The sequence below is a fragment of the Schistocerca serialis genome, unplaced genomic scaffold (assembly GCF_023864345.2).
Source record: "Schistocerca serialis cubense isolate TAMUIC-IGC-003099 unplaced genomic scaffold, iqSchSeri2.2 HiC_scaffold_1362, whole genome shotgun sequence".
Lineage (NCBI taxonomy): Eukaryota > Metazoa > Arthropoda > Insecta > Orthoptera > Acrididae > Schistocerca > Schistocerca serialis.
In genome coordinates this window covers 45621100-45644355 of record NW_026047583.1, presented here as the reverse complement: position 1 = coordinate 45644355, position 23256 = coordinate 45621100, and the positions used below count along the sequence as shown (strand labels likewise).

General features: G+C 37.0%; 1 protein-coding gene across 8 annotated transcripts in view; it reads right to left on the bottom strand.

The window, feature by feature from the left end:
• The window catches only part of LOC126440335 (molybdenum cofactor biosynthesis protein 1-like), a 370799-nt gene that overhangs the window by 315990 nt on the left and 31553 nt on the right, over nt 1–23256 (bottom strand). For 6 of the 8 annotated variants that reach the window (XM_050090622.1, XM_050090623.1, XM_050090621.1 and 3 more), the window contains one exon: nt 11291–11404. The exons of 1 other annotated variant lie outside the window; for it this stretch is intronic. In XM_050090622.1, coding sequence (XP_049946579.1) covers nt 11291–11298 — 8 coding nt within the window. In that variant the 5' untranslated portion in view covers nt 11299–11404. Of the gene's footprint in view, nt 1–11290; nt 15255–23256 lie in introns of those variants that run through there. One more of the 8 variants, XM_050090624.1, reaches the window with a different exon arrangement.

Sequence of the window (23256 nt, the reverse complement as noted above, 5' to 3'; positions counted from 1 at the left end):
AAAAACAAATAAAGTTCTGTGATGTCAGTAAAAGTTATATTGACCCGATTGATCATTATTACTGATTATTCAAAAGCCTACAAAAGAATCTATGGTAGAGTAGTCAAAGAGGCAAAAATTATGTGGAATGACAATTTGATAAGAAACCATCTAACAAAATGAGATCCACGTGGAGAGTTATAAAGAAAGAAACTTGTAGTTCAGCTCCAAAGAAAAAGAATGTATCATTAACACTAGAAGACTCAAAAGTCACAGAGCCAAATTTGATAGTGGAAAAATTCAGTGAATACTTCACTTCACTGGCTGAAGACCTCATTCAAGTACACTGTCAAGGACCAGTCCCAAGTTTCTCCAGCAAGTCAGTGATCTTGACTGCTTCTATGTATGTTTATGAAACAAACCCCAATGAAATTATAAGTAAAATTAAATCATTAAGCAATAAAATGTCAAGTGGTCTTGATGAAGTACCTGATTTCATATTAAAAACATGTGCTCACCACATAGAAAACCCCTTGGCAAAAATTTTCAACCTCTCTTTAAAAACTGGTGTATTTCCAGATGTTTTTAAAATAGCAAAAGTTACACCAATGCTAAAAAAAAGGGTCTTCGGAAAAAAATATCAAACTACCGACCCGTGTCACTGTTAAGTTTCTACTTAAAAATTCTAGAAAAACTCTTCTATGACAGGCTTCTAAGTTTCATAAATAAATATGCACCACTTACAGTACAACAACACGGTTTTAGAAAGTCTAAATCTACACAGACACCAATTTTCGAATTCTTAGACTGCATTTTAAAATCCCTTGATCAACATAAATTAGCTGCAGGTATTTTTCTAGATCTATCAAAATCCTTTGATATCCTGGACCATAACATTCTGCTCGAAAAATTAGAAAGACGAGGAGTAAGAGGTGTAGCACATAGCTGGTTGTTTTCATACCTAAAAAACTGCAGGCAGAAAGTATCACTTCAGTATGAATTCAACAAAATTAATAAAATAAGAAACAACTCCTTACTTTCTAGCGAATTAACAATAAAACTTGGTGTACTGCAGGGCTCAATCTTAGGTCCATTACTCTTGATTTATGTGGATGGCTTAGTTGAATATACGAGTCCCACAAAAACCATCCTGTTTGCCGATGACACCAGCATATTGCTCACTGGATCCAATCCAGAAACTTTGCAGTCCACAGCAAAAAGTTCTATGGAAAGACTTTCTGAGTGGTTCACAAAAAAACAAACTCATTATAAATACAGAAAAAACTGTGTGTGTCGATTTTCATTTAATTCCTCCAACTAATCAAATGTCTATTCAAGCACAATTAAAAAATGATACCCTAGAAAATGTAAGTGTCACAAAATTTTTGGGTCTATTGGTTCAGCAGGACTTAAAGTGGGGCACACATATAAATAACTTGTCTAGAAAACTATAATCTGTGTGCTATGGCCTAAGAATTTTAAAGGCTACAACAAGCAAAACAACAGTACTGCAGGCATACTATGCACAGTTCCACTCACTAGTCCAATATGGGATCGTTTTCTGGGGATAGTATAAAGGTTTTTAGAATGCAACAAGGGCTCTAAGAATAATTTGTGGCCTTAAAAAGATGGACTCCTGTAAATCCCATTTTACTGAGCTTAGTGTTCTAAATGTTCCAAGTTTATTCATTTATGAAACTGTCTTGTTCACTAGGGACTACCTCCTGAAAACAAGCAAACTGCTACAGAACAAAAATGTACACAACTATGGTACCAGAGGGAAATCAAATATACATCAAAAATATCACAGAACAACCACCTATTAGAGGAGCATAATTAACATTGGTGTAATACTACATAATAAGATAACAGAGGAAATAAAAAATGCTACTCATCCAATATTTAAAGCTAAACTAAAGGCATTTCTAATAAAGCACTGTTTCTATTCTGCCAGAGAATTTCTGAATACGTAACAAAATTAATTGTAATAGGTACCTATTTTTAATTTGCCTACTATTTTGCTTATACTATGTATTATTGTAACTTATATTTGACCTGTCCAATATCAATTGTACAATTTGTGCTGTATGACAAAACTGGACCAATAAAAAATCAAATCAAATCAAATCAGATTTTAAAATTTGTTGTTCCACTCACATATTTGAACACATCATCAGTTTTACTTGCTATCTGAGGCAATGTAGGAAGGGTCTCACCCAGATGTAGATGAATGTAGGTTGAAGCAGAATATTAGCTTAAAGGAAAAAACAGGTTGGGATTAAATTAGAATAGGAAAAGAAGAATTCTGCTTCTAGGTAGCAGTCATGGGAGGGGTGTAGGCCAGCGGCTTCAGGACGAATTAGGCGCAGGGTAATAGGTCACAAGTTTTGTGAAACCATGTGCTAGCCTTAGCCAGGTGACAGCAAACTTAGGTCAGTTATGCAGGAACTCTGAGAAGGAACATCAGGTTATTATAATTGGAGGAGCAGGAGACAGCCTGGCTATGAATCCAAGATAAATCATTAGGAGTGACCTGGATAAAACAGGAGCAGAAAATGGGCACACAAATGTGGGGTTTGTGGAGCTCTTTCTATGCCATGATCGGCTCTGGATAAACACTGCTATAAGGCACGACTGGACAGGATGCCCCAGACACCGGCAAAATCTCATGTAAGTGTTGTTCCAGTTGATGCTATTGGTAAGTGGGAATACACCTGCACCTAAATATGAAGGGGAAAGACAAGGTCGCTTCTCTATTAGTAGATATTGTAAGGAGGGCCACAGTTACACATGGGACGATCGCTGTGGTTAATGGGACCAGGCAAACAGGTTCTTTAGATTAAAGCCAAAGTCCAGACAGACAACAATCAAGAAAAATAGTACAAATGAAGCCATATGTACAGCAAATAGAGATAAAGCTATGGGTACTATCAACTTACTTCACCAAAATATCAGGGAAACAAAAAATAAAGTAGATGAGCTATTAGTGTGTTTAGATGATCTCAAAAATAAGAATGTGATTGATATACTTTGTCTGTCTGAACACCATGTAACTGTGGGGATGGAAAGTGTCAGTACAAATGGGTATAATTCAGCATCTTACACTTGCAGATCTAGCATGGATAAAGGAGGAATTGCCATTTACACAAAACAAGGGTACAAATACAGAACTGTAGAAGCAAGCAAATTTTGTGTTGATCAGCACTCTGAAGTTTGTGCATGTGAACTACAGCTAGCTAGTGTATGTTGATATTAGCAACAGTGCACAGGTCCCCATTAGGAGAATGGGAGCTATTCATAAAAAACGTTTGACTTCCTATTATGCTGTCCGTCAGACAGAAAGAAGAAGTTATTAATCTGTGGTGATTTCAATATAAACTTTCTAAGCAACTCTGATAGGAAAAGTGAACAAGAAGTGTTATTAATGACATGTAACTTAGAATCAATGATCAATTTCCCTACACATATAGCTCAAGACAGTAGCACTCTAATAGATAATGTATTTGTAAAGCAAGAGGATGCAGAACTAACACATGCTTTCCCTGTGACAAATGGATTATCAGACCATGATGCACAATTGATTAACTTACAAAACCTAGCAGGGTGTACAGTTCAGAAACCATTAAGTAACAGTGTAAGGTTGCTCAGTCCAGTACCTATAGAGCACTTCAAAGAAAGTTTAAGAAATGTTAATTGGGGAGATGTACCTATATAATGAGCCAAATGCTAATGATAAATGCAACATATATCTTGATAGGTTTATATCCCCTTCTGAACATTGTTGCCCAAAAAAATTACTAAATGTAACACCATTTTTCAAAGAAACCTTGGATTGCTAAAAGTATTAAAATGTCTCCAGAAAGAAAAAGAAAACTGTATGAGATAGCAAGAATTAGTATAGACCCAGGAGTAATTTTACACTATAAAGTTATTGTAACATAGTGAAAGAAGTTGTCAGAAAATAAAGAGATACATATGTTAGAGATGAAATTAACAACTCGGGCAATAAAATCAAATCAATATGGAATGTTGTTAGAAGGGAGACAGGAAAAGTAACCACGGGGGTATGTAGTATTACTATTAAGGGGAATGAGACTATTTTAACCAACAGTACACAAGCAGTTAATGTATTTAACAACTACACAAGCCGCTAATGTATTTAACAACCATTTCTTAAGTGTAGGTAAAAAACTTGGTGAGAACAGCTCAAGAAAAAAAAACAAGCAGCACGTGGAAGAGTCAGTTTGGAGAAATCTTAAATTAATTTTCACCTAACAACCTCTTATGAAATAAGGAAAATCATTAAATCTTTGAAAAATAAATGTTCAGTTGGAGTAGATGACATCTCTAACAAGATATTAAAACAATGTGGAGAATTTACAACTGATGTTCTGAGTCACATATGTAATGCATCACTAACTCAAGGTATTTTCCCAGACAGTTTAAAATATGTCATTGTCATAGCCTCTCTAGGAAAAATGGGACACCACATATGTCAATAATTACAGGTCAGTATCCTTGCTTACAGCATTTTCAAAAATCACCAAGAATGTAATGTACTCAAGAATGGTTAGCCATCTCAACAGTAATGGGATACTTAGTAAATCACAGTTCGGATTTCAAAAATGCTGTTCTACTCAGACAGCTATATACAATTTCACTGTCCATGTAATAGAGTCTTTAAATAGTAAAATATCGCCAATAGGAATTTTCTGTGACTTATCCTAAGCATCTGATTGTGTGAACCATGACATTATATTACAGAACTTGCAACTCTACAGTATAAATGGAACAGCATATGAATGGTTTAAGCCATATCTACAAAAGAGGAAACAAAAAAGTTTCTTTCTATGGTTTAGATGATTTAAGGAAGTTTGCCACTTCATGTAACTGGAGTGAAATTACATTAGGTGTTCCACAGGGTTTGATCCCGGGTCTCCTTCTGTTCTTGATATAAATGAATGATCTTCCTACCTTCTCTGAAACAAGAAGCTAACCTGACACTATTTGCTGATTATGCAAGCATCATTATTTATCCAGTAAAAGAAACTCCAATAGAAAATGATACAACTAATGAATTTGCAAAAGTTGTTCATTGCTTTTCTGCAAATGGGCTTGCTCTGAACTTAAAAAAAAAAAAAAAAAAACACAGTACATCCAATTTTCTGCCACAAGGAGTACAGTTCCTTCAATAAAAATAACACATCAACAGAAGTCAGTAGACAGGGTAGAGCATACTAAGTTTGTAGGTGGACATATAGATGAGATTCTTAATTGGAAAAATTCATATTTTGGATCTCCTAAAGCGACTAGGTTCAGGAACTTTGCAATCAGAATAATTGCCAATTCTGAGAATATAGAAATTAGTAAGCTAACATACTTAGCACAATTTCACTCTCTGATGTCATACGGAATTATATTTTGGGGTAACTCAACACTTGGGCAAATGTATTCACTGTTCAGAAGAAAGAGGTTAGAATAATTTGTGGGACTCATAGTCGCACATCTAGGCATCTGTTTAAAAGGTTAGGAATTCTTACAACAGCCTCATAGTACATTTACTCACTAATGAAATTTGTTCTCAATGACATGGACCATTTTAAAAACAACAGTGACATTCATGATTATGATACTAGAAGGAAGAAAGACTTACACTCTCCTCTTCTTTACCTATATTTGGCACAGGAAGGGGTAAAATATGCTGCTGTAAAACTTTTTGATAAATTACCAGATGAAATAAAATGTTTGACAGACCATACATGAATTCTTGAATAGGAATAAATAAATTTATAGGTATAATATATGAGTTTTGTGCCATTTAATAATATGGGGTACATGATAAAAATTTTAAGCATAAAAAAATTGATTCATGTATGCATTTATTATGCACTTGACACATTCCACATCATAATGGTTACTGTGAGAATGATCAATGGAACACATAACCAAAACAAATGAAACTGATTGTTGCCCACAGCAACAAGGTCTTGCAATGCAGACTTTGTCTGCCCACTCTCTACTGCCTTTCTTATGTAAATCTTGTCCCCTCCACACTTCTCTACTGCTCCACTTCACTGTGTGATAACACCTTCCTACATGGGCTATAGTTTCTGCAAAAATACTTAACAGCTATTTAAGAAGCATAAAAAAATCGAAAAATTGTGTAATTTAAGACAGAAATATAGTGAATACACATCTTTTATGAGTTTTTATTGTTTTTAAAAATTTAAGTGAAGGTACTCTATTTTGCAGAAACATACAGACAGAATAAAAACATTCTTGTATTCAGATTTGGGTCTGTTCGCTACTTAATAAATTCATGAATTTCATTTACAGTTCGGCACTGGAATAGACATTCCGGACATTTCTTTTGAAATCTGCCTTTAACGTTAAGGACTTTTGAATCACAGAAATTATTCAATACTCGAGATGAGAGTGAACTCAAGCACAGTTTTATAAAAAATGTCAATAATCCACTCACTCTGCTACGGTCTGCTATAGGAGGAGATCAGTACAAGGAATCAGCTTCAGTTATATATTTGGCAGGATCTAATATAGATTAAGGCATGCATGGCAGTTAAAGTTGAAAAAGTCAATTTGTTTTCACATTGAAACAATAAGAGGAATTTATAACCCACTGCCTGCCATATTGCCATATAACAACAAGGGAAATTTCTGGATGAACTAAAACATAAAATAAGGACTGTAGAGGACTGATGTATCACACATGTAAACACGCAACAGAAAACATTATTCACACTAGTTTTTGAGCTCTTTACCTTCCTCCAGCAAAAATGCACATATTCACACACACAACCACACAAACTCCCAAGCACACTCTCCCACAACTATAGAAAGGTTGACTAATGATTATTGATTATTGAGAGCAGTTGCCTGCACAGCTGCAGGTGCTGAGGATGTAGAGAAGGACACACAAGGCAAGGAGGGATAGTGGGATTAATGTGGGGAAGATCTTTCGACAGATGACTCAGTGGCTGCACACCAAGACAAAAGTAGTGCAGAAGATAGAGGGGAAAGGAAAGGGGGACAGGGGTGAGAGAGAGGGGTGAAGTGGGAAGATGGGGAGGGGTGAGAGAGGGGAGGATATAGGAGGGGGAGGGAGTGAGAGAAGAGGGATAGGGGCAAGAGAGGGAGGGGGTGGAAGGGGAAGGGGGGGAGAGAGGAGTGGGGAGGGGAAGGGGAGTGAGGAGGGAAGTGGAGAGGGTGCGGGTAAGAGGAGGGGAGGGGAGGTGGCAGATGGGGGGAGGTAGACTGGGAGGAGAGGGGGAGGGAGAGGGGGAGGGGGAGGGAGAGGGGGAGGGAGAGGAGGAGGGGGAGGGAGAGGTGGGAGTGAGAGAAGGGGAGGGGAAGAGAGGGGGAGGGGAGAGAAGAGGGGGGAGAGGGGAGGGGAGAGAAAAAGGGGAGGGAGGGAGGGGAGAGGGAAAAAGAGAGGGGGGAGGGAGGGGGAGAGAGAGAGCCCACTTGACACGACACGAGGCAGGAGGAGGGGGGGAGGGAGCAGCAGGACATAATCTGGACAGGAAACGAATGCTGTAGACAGATGAGAGAAGGGAAAAGGTCAGGTGAGGCAGTGGTAGACAGTTAAATGGAGGTTTAGGCCAAGGGGATTGTACAAGTGCAGGATATGGTGGAGAGACAATTCCCACCTGTGTAGTTATAAGAAACTAGTGCTGCCAGGGAGTATCCAAATGGCTCCCTTAGTGAAATAGTTGTGGGAGTCACCTGTGTTGTGGTGCACAAAATGTTCGGCAACTGGTTGGTCATATTTGCAGTTTGCCATAGTTTGGAGGTAACTATTCATGCGAGTAGATGGTTGATTACTTGTCATGCCCACATAGAACACTGGGTAGTAACTGCAGCATAGCTGACACAAACCATGGTTGCTTTTAAATGTGGCCCTGCCTTTTATTGGCTAAGAAATGCCAGTGAGTGGACTGTGATAGGAGATGGTTAGGTGTGTGGGACATATTTTGCACTATAGTTAACCACAAGGGAATGACCCATGGGGTGCATTCGGAGTAGGTTTGGAATAGGGACGGATAAGTATACTCTGTAAACTGCGTGGGCAGTAGAACACTGCACGATGTGAACAGGATACTGTCTGTCAATAAGGTTTTATCGAGCTAGTCCACAGACAGATCTGCTGTGTCATCTCCTGAAACACCAGTAAACCTGTTAACCAGCCACCGACCAGCACTCCTCTGATCTGCTAGTATCACCTTGGCCTTGAAAAGATCAACAAAAAGCTCAACCACACCCTTCACCAGGTTTTCAACTACCTCTCATTACACCCTGAGATGAGGGACATTGTACCTTAAATCATACCCACATCAACCAAAGTAGTGGTTTGCCAAGCACCAGACCAACAGAATATCCTTGCCATACAGCTCCCAATCCTGCACCCCATGGGTCATTTCCTTCTGGTCAACACAGGAGCAAGACACTTCCATACACCAACCCACCATCCACCACCTCGTACTGCAGTCAAGTCATATGCATTGTAATGTTCTGATATAGGCTAGATGAAGTGTATGAGAACTTTAGGGGAGTTTCAGGTGAGACGTAGTTTTCGAGCAGTCAGGAGCAAATGCCGAAAGACAAACATCCAGTGATAGCAGGTAGCTCCTTGGGTCAGCACCAAACACTGTCACAGGGAGCACCTACAAGTGGTGTGGATTTTGCGACTCTTGGAGGATACTTGTAGGAGATTCAAACAATCGAAAAGTCAGGATGGAATGAAGACAATATTATGAAAAGGATAATTGCTACTCACCATATAGCAATGATGCTGGGTCAAAGATGTGGACAACAAAACAACTTTGCGACAGTCTTTTTGTTGTGCCTATCTGACTCGGCATCTCCACTATATGGTGAGTAGCAACTATCCTTTCACAATATTATAGGAGACTCAAGGAATTCTAGAGTTTCATAACAATCAATTACTTTATTCCAACTTAACTACTACACTGAAGACCATTTATAAACATAGATGAGAGAGAACAGAAGAAGAATCACCCAGTGCTTCATTAAGTACAAACATTTGAGAGCAACATTAAAAGTGAGAAAACAGACTTAAATTGGACATTACCCAAGGTTGGTGTTGAGCAACACGTAATCCCAACACTCTGACTGACAAATACTTGGAATACGAAAACCTGAGGCTTTAGAAAGTATTCTGACAGCACAATGTTTCTGCAGCCACCCCACTAACACTACTGGAATGTCACAGTCATTTGCCAGTCTAACATGGGGCTTTTCTCCTTCATGGTGCCTCCAACCAACTCCATTTTGCATCCTTCCCCTTCTTCTTCTCTGCTGGATGACTGCTTCTAGCATTCAGACTAACAAGCTGTACATTTGGTAGCAACAGCATCCAGCTGAAAGCTAAACATCACTGCCCTTCTTACTACGGTAAGGAACAACAGTGTTTTACATCGCCATGCTTCACCCTGCAGACGCAGGCTTCTATCTCATGAGCAGAGGCCTCTACTTCAGCAGTTTTCTTCATTTTCCCTCTCAATCTAACTTCTGTGAAACTACTGATGCGGCTATTCTTAGGTGTAATGGTCATTCTTGCTGCATGTGCTAAGAAATGCCTGTTTATGATTATCGCCTACTTACAACAACATGTAGATGGTTGTGGAGATACTAATTAGTTCTCTTTATCATGACTTATACCCTGGGACAGCTGTCCAAGCATTTGCAGTTCGTAAGTTTCCTCCATTACTATTTCCCTAGAGTAACCTAAAAGCTACGATTTACGCCTGTACCTACAGTGTGTCTCTGGTTTCTTGCCTCGGAGCACTCTTGCTGACTCTCAACAGTCTCAAGCTTAACAGTGAATGATTCAATAAGTTGTTAATATATGACAGCATTTCCTTTCCAATGGCCAATGGCCTTGCCACACTGATAATACTGGTTCCCATCAGATGACTGAAGTTAAGTGCTGTCAGGCTTGGCTAGCACTTGGGATGTTGGTAAGCGGGATGCACTCAGCCGTTGAGACAACCACGTAAGGAGCTACTTCATTGAGAAGTAGTAGTTACGGTCACAAAAACTAACAATGGCCAGAACAGCAGTGGGCTGACCACATGCCCCTCCACAACCACATCCCGTGACGCCTATAACCTGCTGTGGCAATCACTTGATACCATTTGGGCCCCCCAAGGCCCATCCAGACAGAGAATTTCCTACCCAATAAAAGGCAAGGTCATGTGTAAAATCCGAAAAGTTTACATCAGCTATGCTGCAATTACTCTGCAGCATGCTATGTGGGCATGACAAGTAACCAATTGTCTACTTGCATGAGTGGCCATCGTCAAACTGTGGCAGTCTGCAAACTTGATCATCCAGTTCCCGAACATGCTGTATACCACAGCACAAATGACTTCAACAGCTGCTTCAGTAACTGCGCAAATGGATTCCCCTACCAGAATAGTTTCTCTGAACTACATAGGCGGGACTTCCCTCTCCAACACATCCTGCACTCACGCAATTCCTCTGATCTAAACCTCCGTTAATCAGTTCCTCATTACCTTTTCCCTTCTCCCTTCTGTCCTCACCACTCCTTTTCACTCCAGATCATGTACTGTCTTCTCCCAGCACTCTCCCCCCACCCCCAGAGGTGGCATGCATTCTCTCTCTCTCTCCCCCCCCCCTCCCTTCTACCCTTTTCCATCCTTCCTCCTTCCTTCCTGTCTCCCTCTTCATCTCTACCTTCCTCTCCCTTCCTCCCATCCCTTTCAACCCCACTTCCTTTCTCTATCTCTTACAAACTCTACCCTCTGAATTTCTTTTGTCTTGTTGTGCAGACACTGAGTCATCTGTCGAAAGACCTCCTTCACACTATCCTACTAACCCCTCAGTTCTAGTGCATTCTTCTCTCCTCCCTCCCCACCACCATCTGCGCAGGCAAGTGCTCTCAATAAGTGATAATCAACAGCCAGTCTCACTGCAGGAATGTGGTTGGGTGTCTGTCTGCCTAAATATGTGTACTTTTTCTAGAGAAAGCGTAAGAGCTCAAAAGCTAATACGAATACTGTTTTCTACTGCATGTTTCTATATGCCACACCTCACTCCACTGGTTTCTCTTATATTATACTGTTGTTTAGATCTAGCAAGTACACATTAAAAAGGGTTTGAGCCTATTCCTCGAGCCAATATGACATTTAAAGTTACATGCAGCAGTTTAAATAATAAAATGTGTATTAAATAAAACACTCATACTCAAATGTTTACAAGGAAGTAATCAGTTTATTTTAACTTCGAGTCTCTACATTACATAACTTACCCCACCATCTATTATGTATAATCCTTTGTCTTTCTTCACAATATTGCAGTGAGACCTTGACACATACATTGATAGGCAATTGATTTCATTATATCGTGCCCTTCCAACTCTGTACTGTAAACAGAATTTCAAACTGTTATCATATCTGTGTTACATGATATGGAGTATGTGAACTTACACTACATCTTACTTGTTGAACATGTTATACTTGTTGGATAATAGATGAGAAGCAAATATGCCTAAAATGATTGGAGTTATAAATAAAGATGTTTTTGGTTAAAATGAAAGCATGTACTGGAGATGTTATGGTAATAAAACAGTGAGACCACAAGACCTAGAGAGAGACGTAAACAAATAAGAATTGTTTCTTCTCTGTAACATCTGAGATTTATAACGAGGTGCACATTTATAAGGAACTATTATAACATCTATTATTTTTGCTTATATAAGGTTCCAACTGTTTGAAGAATAAATTATGACTTCTCAATTAGATATTTTAGCTGTTGTTCTTGTTGTTGTTGTTATCTTCATTCTGAAATATGTCACAATTTTGTACAATAATAGAGAAGCAGATGTGCCTAAACAGAATGGAGCTTTAAATGAGGATACATTTGCTGAAAATAAAACCATATTTACAGAACTTGCTAATAGTGATACAAGGGCAGGATCATGTGACACACAGAGCTATGTAAACAAATACGAAATGTTTCTTCTCTGTAACATTGGGGATTTATATTGTTACAGCTATTATTTTTGCTCATGTATAAGGCTCCCCACTGTTTCAAGAAAATTCCAACTTGACAATTAGGAGCAGCTGCAAAAGTTACAAAGTGTAACATAAAACAAACAAGGTATCTGGCCTTGTAAGTAAGATATGGACATAATGTTGAAGGAAATCACGAGTTTACACAGCACACAACATTGTCTTCACTGATAATGATAAAATATTTTGATAAGCTAGATGTTAAAATGATTAAAATAAACAAATACGCCAGGATGTAAAGATCACGATAAAAAGAAAAAGCTTAGCATTGCATGAAACTCTCTCTCTCTCTGTCTTGTAAATTCTTGATTGCCTTCATCATGGTGTCCATATTCTACCTACTAGGTCCAATGGCCTATTTGTTTTTTCTTATACTTCATAACTTTTGTTGCTGCTGATTGTGAAGTTAGGATTATTTTTTGAAACAATTGGAGCCTTAAGTGAGCAAAAATAATGAGTGCAATAATGGGTCCCTATAAACATCCACCATGTTATAAGTCCCCGATGTCAATGAGAAGAAACAGTTCTTATTTCTTTACAAATCTCTCGGAGTCACAAGGTCTCACTCTTTTATCCCTACAGCATGTCCTGCAAATACATTCTCATTTTTAGCAAAAACACCCTAATTTAGAATTCCAACCTGTATACATTTGTATGTGTGGCAATGAACATCAGACAAAACAGAGATGAGCTAAGCACACTGAAAAACATTAAAGCATCAGCTTTGAAAGACTGAGAAATCAATCAGGCAAAATACAGTTTTAAAAAGAGATCCACAGCAGCTGCATCAACCATAAAAAAAAAGAAAAATATAAAGAAAGAAAGAAAGAAAAATAAAGAAAGAAAGAAAGGAAAGAAAGAAAAGATGTGATCTCCGTTTATCACAATTCCCTTGTCTGTTGTCTGAAAACAGAATGCACCCAGTAAAATGTAATGCACTAACTGTAGAGGGAGAACAAGGCTTGTATACAGTAAGCAGATTAAAGTGGATATAGGTTGCAGTGGTAATGCAAAGATGAAGAGGCTTGCACAAGGTGGTCCATGTGGAGAGCTACATCAAACCAGTCTGAAGATACATCATCTTCATCAAATCATCATCATTGTCAACAACAATTAAAACATAAATAGACAGACCAAGGCTACTGTATTTTCTCTGTCTGAGTGTGCAGATGATATTACATCATGGCAGCAGTATATCTACATGCACACCATAAGCTGGGTGTTCCCAAGTTAGATGACAACCAGCATCCATGTGAAAGTGGAAGTGTCTTTTTCATGACAAGTTATGCAGATTATCATCATCTTGCCTTTCGCTGCTGTGGGTGTGTATACATGCCCTGCTACATTGCTGCTCAGGTGAATAAAGAGCTAGTTGTGTTTCACAGGAACGATGTTTTCTGAACCCATGTTGACTGTGTGTCAATAGGCATAGTGTTGTGGAAAACGGTGGACAGCATACTGCACGTGTTTTGCGCCAGTCACATGGAAATTAATAATACGATTTGATTTTTATTGATGCTTTTTATGTGCTTTTTTGCTTCTGGACAATTAAAAACCGATGTGATTGATCCTTTTTATGCGGTTTTTGGCTTCAGGACAATTAAAAACCGATGTGACTGATACTTTTTATGTGGTTTTATGCCTCAGAACAATTAAAAACCCATGTAAGTGATGCTTTTTATGCGGTTTTGACCTCAGGACATTAAAAATAGATTTTTCCCATCTTATGAGATATGACCTTGCCATGGTGGATGGGCTTACTTAACTAACAGTATCACAACTGTACACCCATGCACACTGAGTAGTACAGTTTGTTTAAAGTCAAACATACACCTTAGGTATCGTTGTATGATTCATTCTTCATTTTTAGTTGACCACTATTAAATCATGATGCTTACAGCGCCCTCTTTTGCTACATTTTGTAACTATTTGTTTTTCTTCTGCCATAAGTTTTCCCCCTTCTCCGATAATATTCCATATCAATTTGAAGTTATTCTGACCAGTGGTGTTATTTCTACAGTGGTTTGAAAGTTGAACTTTAATTATAATGTTTCTGTATTTTTAATTATTTCTAGTTCATATTCCACATCATGGTCTCTATCCCATCACCTTGGATTATCATTAACATAAAATTAGGTAGAAGCAGAAAGCGTGAAAAAGCTATCTATGATGTTAATGTTACTTAACACAAATTTAATCTTTCATTTTGTTGTCACAATGCTACAAAGGCCAGTTCCCCTGCTCTTGGTAATCAGAAGTCCATACCTGGCTCTAAAGCTGGGTTTCTACTGGCATGAATTTCTTACAAGTAGATCCCCTGCTACCACTCCCATAATTCAACATACGTGTGGAAACATGCAATTTGCATGTTGTTATACCAACTTACACCTAACTTTTGAAAGTTAAGTGGCGTTCTACCTCCTCCACCATCATCTACAAGTTTCAGCAACTATGATTAGTGGATCTGCTCTCATTCTACTCTGATTCATTCAACAGCACAGATCTAGAATTGTTTGTTTATTTACGTGAAAAGTTAGTATCATACCAAAATAATGTGCTTGTTCTTCAACTAAGTTAATGAATACCTTCTAAAGTGACAAAATATTCTTAAACTATGTGACAGGGACATCTTTTTAACATTCAACAACTCTTTATAATCATTTATTTGTATCAGAGTAACATATCATCTTTCAAAGCGACGAAATGATTAAACAGTATCGTTACTGGCAGAATGGACTTGTCGAAGTTCATATTACAGCAGAACACTCAATACTGTAAAGGTATTTTTTATTTCAGTATAGTGATAATAAGGTCTTGCTTTAGTCATTGAGTGTAAGTATTATGGCGAAATAGAAGTTTATTTTTAACTTTAGAGAATTAAAACTACTCTTGTCCATCATTAAAATCCTATGCAAATGTGACAGTGTTCATATTGGCGCTGTTACTGAGTGATTACTTTTCTCCACAGCTTTATAAATTCTGATTACAAAATAAGTGCTGCACCAGCGAAACAAACATATACAAATATTGCAGTGACATCAGTTTGCCAGATGTGTCAGTGTTACTTCTAATTTAATGTGAGGTGGCATGACAGCTTGCATACGTGTACTAGATCTTGCTACAGAGCCACAAATATAGCTCAAAAAGGATTTCAAAATAGATGTTACTCATTCAAAAATGATTTTAAAATGAATGCTGTCTCAAGCAAATAACTTCCTCATTAGCATACTGGATGTTCCCAAGTGATTGCTACAAGATGTTCACTCCCATACCCAACTTTAATAAAAAAAATATGACCTTTTAAGTTGAAAAAACTTTTTGAGTATCCCATTCATCAAAAAAACAAAGTTCATTGTATATTTTATTTTTAGTTTCAGAAATGTTGATGTGCGAAATCAGATGATTGTTTTTATACACACTGTTTATAATTCACTAGGTCTCAGTGTGGTTTCAGGCCCCAATGGTTCATATTCAAAGATGTGAAAATGTTATTTCTTTCGTGCAAGCTTCTTTTGAATCAAAAACATCTACTGAAGGCACTCTAGCTGATCTGATTAATGTATTTGATTTAGTAAACTGGAGATACCAAGGCATTATGGCATCCACGACTTGGAACCTTTGCCTAAGGATCAATTCTTCAGTCACTGTCATTTGCAATGTTTGTTAATGATCTTCAGAGTAATTTGTCATGTATATCTGTACATGATGCAGATGACACAATGACTGCAAATTCTGGAAAAGATGTGAACAAACTGAAACTACAAAACGGTGAGTCCTTCAAGTTATCAAATACTTGGTTTAATGCCAATGAATATCTGGTAAACTACTTGGCATGTATATGGATGCAGATTTTATCTGTTGAGTAAACTACATAAATGTCTTTCTGAAAAACTGTACCTTTGTTCATATTGTGCATTCTTTCACTTTTATATAAGATTTGGTTTTGTTGGGTGGGGTGATTCTCCTGGAGAAAAAAAATGTAGCAGAAGTAGAGCATTAGCTGTTTCCATAACTGAAACATCTTGTGGGCCTAATTCCAAACAGTAAATTGTATTAATAGTTACATGTCTCTTCATACAGAGTTGTCCCTTTGCTTTAAAAGAAAACCACCACCAGTATAGCCTAAGGCAGCCTGTGCACAAACATAATACTTATCAAATATTAAAAACAGATACACAAACAACTAGAGAAAATGCAGTGTAGTTACAAGTGTCTAGTTACAAGACGTTTTAGTATATTACCTTCATAGGTACCACAGGTCTCACTAAAGTGGCTGAAAGAGAAGGTCTATCTTAAACTTGAAGAATATGATAATTGTGTAGCGGTTGATCTTAATTAATAATTAATTAACAAAGTTTACAGCTTCCACCACCTGAGGAGGTGCAGTGGGGAATTAGTCCACATTAAAGAAGAATTACATGATTGTCAGAACACTCAATAAAGAAGTAGATCAGAAATTGAAATAATGGCCGTAATCTAAACATACTGTCTCACAAAAGGGAAAACACTTCATCCTGACAACTCATTGAAGAGCCCAGACTACTTCTGTGCTGTAAATCTGAATAAGAAAAATAAACAGGAACCCAGGAAAAAATAACGATTTTGAAGGGGGTTTCATCGAAAAATATTGTTGTTGTTCTTAACTATGTGACCAATAGTTGAGATTATAGTAGCACACGAGCCATTACCAGCAATTCAATAAAGAAACTTTAGAATACCTGCTTGGTTGATGAGTAATTATTAAAGCCATCAACTCTGCTGTTGAAGAATGAGTGGGAAGACCGTCAATCACAATTTCTAAGGACTAAAACTGTTTCATTGGTTCCACAACTATGTCATAGAATTGAGAAGCAATGGAGTCCACCTGGCACAGTGATCCAGCTCGCCATCAGTGTCCGCTACACACCATGCTGCACAGCAACTGTGGTGAGCTGTACTTAATTCATACTACTTTTTTGTGACAGTAGTACCTACTGTGAAATAATTTAAAAGTGTCTACATCCAAAAACAGAGACGTTGAACGAAATATATATACGCCAGCTTGACAGTTCATGGGGTCGCGGGTAAATATTCAAATGGTCATTTCTTTTGTTATGTAGTTATGAATAAGCACTTAAATTTTGTGTGCATGCTTTACACCTTCCTTTGATATTTACAAGAGCCTGGAAACTACTTTTGCAGTCTGGCAGAAAGTAGTGGAGAACATACTGAGCATAATTTCCAGTCTGCAAGTCCAGATTCCTCTTTATGCTCACTGAAAGAAAATGTGCCTCTTTGCTGTTTACTCAGCAGGATCAGGAACTACGATTATTAGTAAAACTTTTGAGTTTTAACTGATTGCTATATTCTGTAAAAGTTCACATGTACAAAATATAATAATATCCCTGATAATAATAATAATAATAATAATAATAATAATAATAATAATAATAATGGTAACGACACTGCTAGCCAACTGGAAAATGATTTAAATCCAAATAGAGGTGTTTTGCAGGATATGCTTCCTGCAACCACCCTAGAAGGAAAACAAAGACAGAGGATGAGATGGTCAGATGAAGTTAATCGACACCTCATGTTCTGTTATTACCAAGCAACAAACCTAGGAACCAACACAACTGGATACAGATCACAAGTATACACAACATTTATTACCAGATACCCAGAATTAAAATTTTTAACAGAACAACGACTAGCTGATCAGATCTGTGTAATAATAAAAAATAACAGGATACCCCAGTCAGAATTAGAAAACATCAAACAACAAGTACAACAAATACTGGAACAAAATAATGTGCAATCAGAAGAAGAAGAAGAAGAAAATACAGTAATGGACTCAAACATCCCAGAGCAAACAAACAAAGAACAACACGCACCAATTAACCAATTAGAGGAAAACGAAATCTTAAGACAGCCAACAGAACGAGCACAAATAGAACACGAAGTGACACAGATGTTAGATATAGAAGAAAAATTTCAGCTAACATATATAGAATACAAAGACACAAATACAGACATTAGACCATTCTTGCATAGACCACCAAATAACCCACAAGTCGAAACAACAATAAAAACTATCAACACAATCATACACAACAAAATAAATGAAAACACAACTATGGAAGAGTTACAACTACTGGTTTATATAGGAGCACTCACTACACTAAATATACACACTAGGCAGAGATCAGAACCAACAAACACACAGAAGAAACCCACAAAACCAGCATGGCAACACAGGCTACAGATCAAAATAGAAAAACTGAGAAGACACATCGGACAGCTAACACAATTTATAAGAAATGAAATCTCGGAAAGAAAACAAAAAAGGTTGGGTAAAATCTCACAACAAGAAGCGACAGAGCAATTAGACGAAAAGAAGCAGAAATTACAAGCATTAGCCAAATGACTCAGAAGATACAAAAAAAGTGAAAATAGAAGGAAACAAAACCAAACATTCAACACAAACCAAAAGAAATTTTACCAGACAATAGTTAACACACACATTAAAATAAACAATCCACCAAACATAACAGACATGGAACACTTCTGGAGCAACATATGGTCAAACCCGGTACAACATAACAGGCATGCACGATGGATACAAGCAGAAACATACACATACAAAATGATACCACAAATGCCTGAAGTGATAATTTTGCAACATGAAGTCACCCAAGCAATTAATTCTACTCACAATTGGAAAGCCCCTGGAAATGATAAAATAGCAAATTTCTGGTTAAAGAAGTTCACCTCAATTCATTCACATCTAACTAAATTATTTAACCATTACATTGCAGACCCATACACATTCCCTGATACACTTACACACGGAATAACATATCTGAAACCTAAAGATCAAGCAGACACAGCGAACCCAGCTAAATATCGGCCCATAACATGCCTACCAACAATATACAAAATATTAACTTCAGTCATTAAACAGAAATTAATGACACATACAACACAGAACTAAATTATAAATGAAGAACAAAAAGGCTGTTGCAAAGGAGCACGAGGGTGTAAAGAGCAACTGATAATAGATGCAGAGGTGACATATCAAGCTAAAACTAAACAAAGGTCGCTACACTACGCATACATTGTTTACCAAAAAGCTTTTGATAGTGTACCCCACTCATGGTTGCCACAAATATTGGAACTATACAAATAGATCCTAAATTGATACAGTTCCTAAACATGGTAATGAAAAATTGGAAAACCACACTTAATATCCAAACAAATTCAAATAATATCACATCACAGCCAATACAGATTAAGCGTGGAATATACCAAGGAGACTCATTAAGTCCTTTCTGGTTCTGCCTTGCTCTAAACCCACTATCCAACATGCTAAATAATACAAATTATGGATACAATATTACTGGAACATACCCACACAAAATCACACATTTGCTATACATGGGTGATCTAAAACTACTGGCAGCAACAAATCAACAACTCAATCAATTACTAAAGATAACAGAAGGATTCAGCAATGATATAAGTATGGCTTTTGGAACAGACAAATGTAAGAAAAATAGCATAGTCAAGGGAAAACACACTAAACAAGAAGATTACATATTGGATAACCACAGCGACTGCATAGAAGCGATGGAAAAAACAGATGCCTATAAATATCTAGGATACAGACAAAAAATAGGAATAGATAATACAAATATTAAAGAAGAACTAAAAGAAAAATATAGACAAAGACTAACAAAAATACTGAAAACAGAATTGACAGCAAGAAACAAGACAAAAGCTATAAATACTTATGCCATACCAATATTGACCTACTCATTTGGAGTAGTGAAATGGAGTAACACAGACCTAGAAGCACTCAATACATTTACACGATCACAATGCCACAAATATAGAATACATCATATACATTCAGCAACAGAAAGATTCACATTAAGCAGAAAGGAAGAAGGAAGGGGATTTATCGACATAAAAAACCTACATTATGGACAGGTAGACAATTTAAGAAATTTCTTTCAAGAACGAGCAGAAACTAGCAAAATACACAAGGCAATCACTCATATAAATACATCGGCTACACCACTGCAATTTCATAACCACTTCTACAACCCTTTAGATCACATAACATCAACAGATACGAAGAAAGTAAATTGGAAAAAGAAAACACTTCATGGCAAGCACCCGTATCATCTAACACAGCCACACATTGATCAAGACGCATCCAACACATGGCTAAGAAAAGGCAATATATACAGTGAGACAGAAGGATTCATGATTGCAATACAGGATCAAACAATAAACACCAGGTATTACAGCAAGCATATTATTGAAGATCCCAATACCACAACGGATAAATGCAGACTTTGTAAACAACAAATAGAAACAGTAGATCACATCACAAGTGGATGTACAATACTAGCAAATACAGAATACCCCAGAAGACATGACAATGTCACAAAAATAATACATCAACAGCTTGCCTTACAACATAAACTTTTAAAACAACATGTTCCTACATACAAGTATACACCACAAAATGTACTGGAGAATGATGAATACAAATTATACTGGAACAGAACCATTATAACAAATAAAACAACGCCACATAACAAACCTGACATCATACTCACCAATAAAAAGAAGAAATTAACACAACTAATCGAAATATCCATACCCAATACAACAAATATACAAAAGAAAACAGGAGAAAAAATTGAAAAATACATCCAACTGGCTGAGGAAGTCAAAGACATGTGGCATCAGGATAAAGTTGACATCATACCAATTATACTATCAACTACACGAGTCATACCACACAATATCCACCAGTACATCAATGCAATACAGCTACATCCAAACATATATATACAACTACAGAAATCCGTAATTATTGATACATGTTCAATTACCCGAAAGTTCCTAAATGCAATATAACACATACCGTACAGTTAAAAGGAAGTGACGCTTGATCAAGGTCCGCGTCACTCCATTTTTAACCGGACTTAACGTCTGAGAAAGTGAAGGAAATAATAATAATAATAATAATAATCGTTTCAGAAACAGCACTATTAACAGTGCAGAGATGACCACTGTGGGAACTTCCAAGTAAAATGGTATATCATCCTGATTTCTAATCACCAAAAGTTACTTCCTTGCCAATATAGCGGAAAAATAACTTCCTCACTTGCCACGTGGTTTTGTCAGCATTGTGGGCGACACACAGTTACTTCTGTGAAATTTAAGGGAACCAGGATAGTGGAATATCTTCACAGGTTCACTTCCAGCTTTTATGGAAAATCGCATTCAACTCTGCCAAGCTCTGACGTCGTCCAAGACACCAGGCAAGCAGGCATTTGACTGACATGAACATATTGATATCCTGGTTCAAAGTGTCTCTCCTAACTGCCTCTCAGGCCATATTTATATATGGCCACAGTGGACCACCAAAGGGAACATCTGCTATCAGTCGTCCTAGGGACAGGGTCAGAATCTAAAAGGCCCATTTCTCGGACACGTATTAATTAATAATAATTGTTTAACAATTTGTAATCTTCTCAATTTGTATATAAATAGAATTAAGTTTGGTTTAGTTATTAAAATGTTTTAGCTGGCTACAATTTTTTAAAGCGGAATCGACAGTAGAACATGACCTCTGAACTGCCTTTTTAAGATTCCTTGTTCTCATAGTTATTTATGAACTGTCCCGAAACTTGCTATAGCTGTATTACTGCACTATTGCAATCGCGTACTGTAAGTACAACTTTCTATTACAAATACAAATGATAATCAATTATGAGTAAGGACTTCATTTCAAATTTGGTTTTTAGTAAATAATTTGAAAACCAAAAGAGGTAACATATTGGTGCTACATATAGAAGAAGTTTACATCTTACTGAGGATGTTTCTAAGTCTAGTATTTAGAGCCTTTAATTTTTCATAAAAACCCAAAGAACTTTTGATTGTGATGTACATGATGTGCATTTGTATATTATGACCAGTTTTTAGCTCTCTAGTTCTATTATTTAGTGCCACTATTTTTTCTTAAGGTCGTATATTTTGCCTGACATATGAAGGGCTTATTTCAATAGTATAATTGAATGTTTCTGGTATCTCAACTGCAGATTTTTCAGCGCTCATTTAATTTTAGGACTCTGCATCTCAGAATGAACAAAAATGTACTTGTACGACTATTGAAATAAGCCCTTCATATTCATTTGATCATTCTGAGACCTTAAAATGTTAAAAATAATATACTTAAGCCTACACTGATCAAGTTTGGAGCATTTATTTTAGATTTAATGTCACAATTATATTATGGTGTAATCCTTTGTATGTTAAGCACAGATGTTATGATGATGTGACATTGGTAGTAGTGAATTGGAGTAAACCCCTGCACACTAGCTTTCCCCTATGCCTCTTATAATGATACAGCACTTGTTTAGCCTCAAGTTAGCAGCAGTAGAATATTAGGTGCAAACTCGTTATGGTTTTACCATATGCCAATATGAGATGGAAGAGCTATTCAAGATTTTTGCAGAATTAAAATCTTACTTTAATAATAAATTGGATACTACTTATGCAAATATTGAAACTGGAGGTATTAAGTTAAACCCAGAGGCAGATGTACATTCTACATGTTTTTAAAGATATTTTATAAGTCCCTGCTTAAGTGTTGTGATGAATCCAAAAAACTGATTTTTCCCTGAGTTATTTGGAAGAGGATGATGCTAAATGAGGAACTGGTCATTCGAAGAATTCCCTTCTTGGAATGATTTTCAGGAAATGTTTAAGAAGTACTGGTTGTCCAGCACACAGGAAAAGTTAATGCTAGAGTTATTTGGCCCAAAATATTATAGTAATAGTTGGCATCCTGGTAGTTATAAGAAATACAGAATGTCCCAAAATAATGTATACATTCTTTGAAACTGAACATCTCTTTAATGAAAGGGGTTAGAAATACAATTTTAGTGGTACTAGGTGCCTCATGGCCCGACTTAAGATGGTAAATGTTCAAAGTGGTGTCTGTCCATCGCAATACACTATCGACAAAGACTTACAACTGAGCGACATGCCAATGTTATTGTTTCCAACGGAATAGCAGCACAGACTTGTTTAATTTGCTCTCTAAGGTCATCCAGTGTGTGTGGTCTCACAGTGTAAACTGTATTCTTGAGAGTACCCCAAAGAAAGAAGTCTAGAGGAGTTAAATCTGGAGATTGAGTGG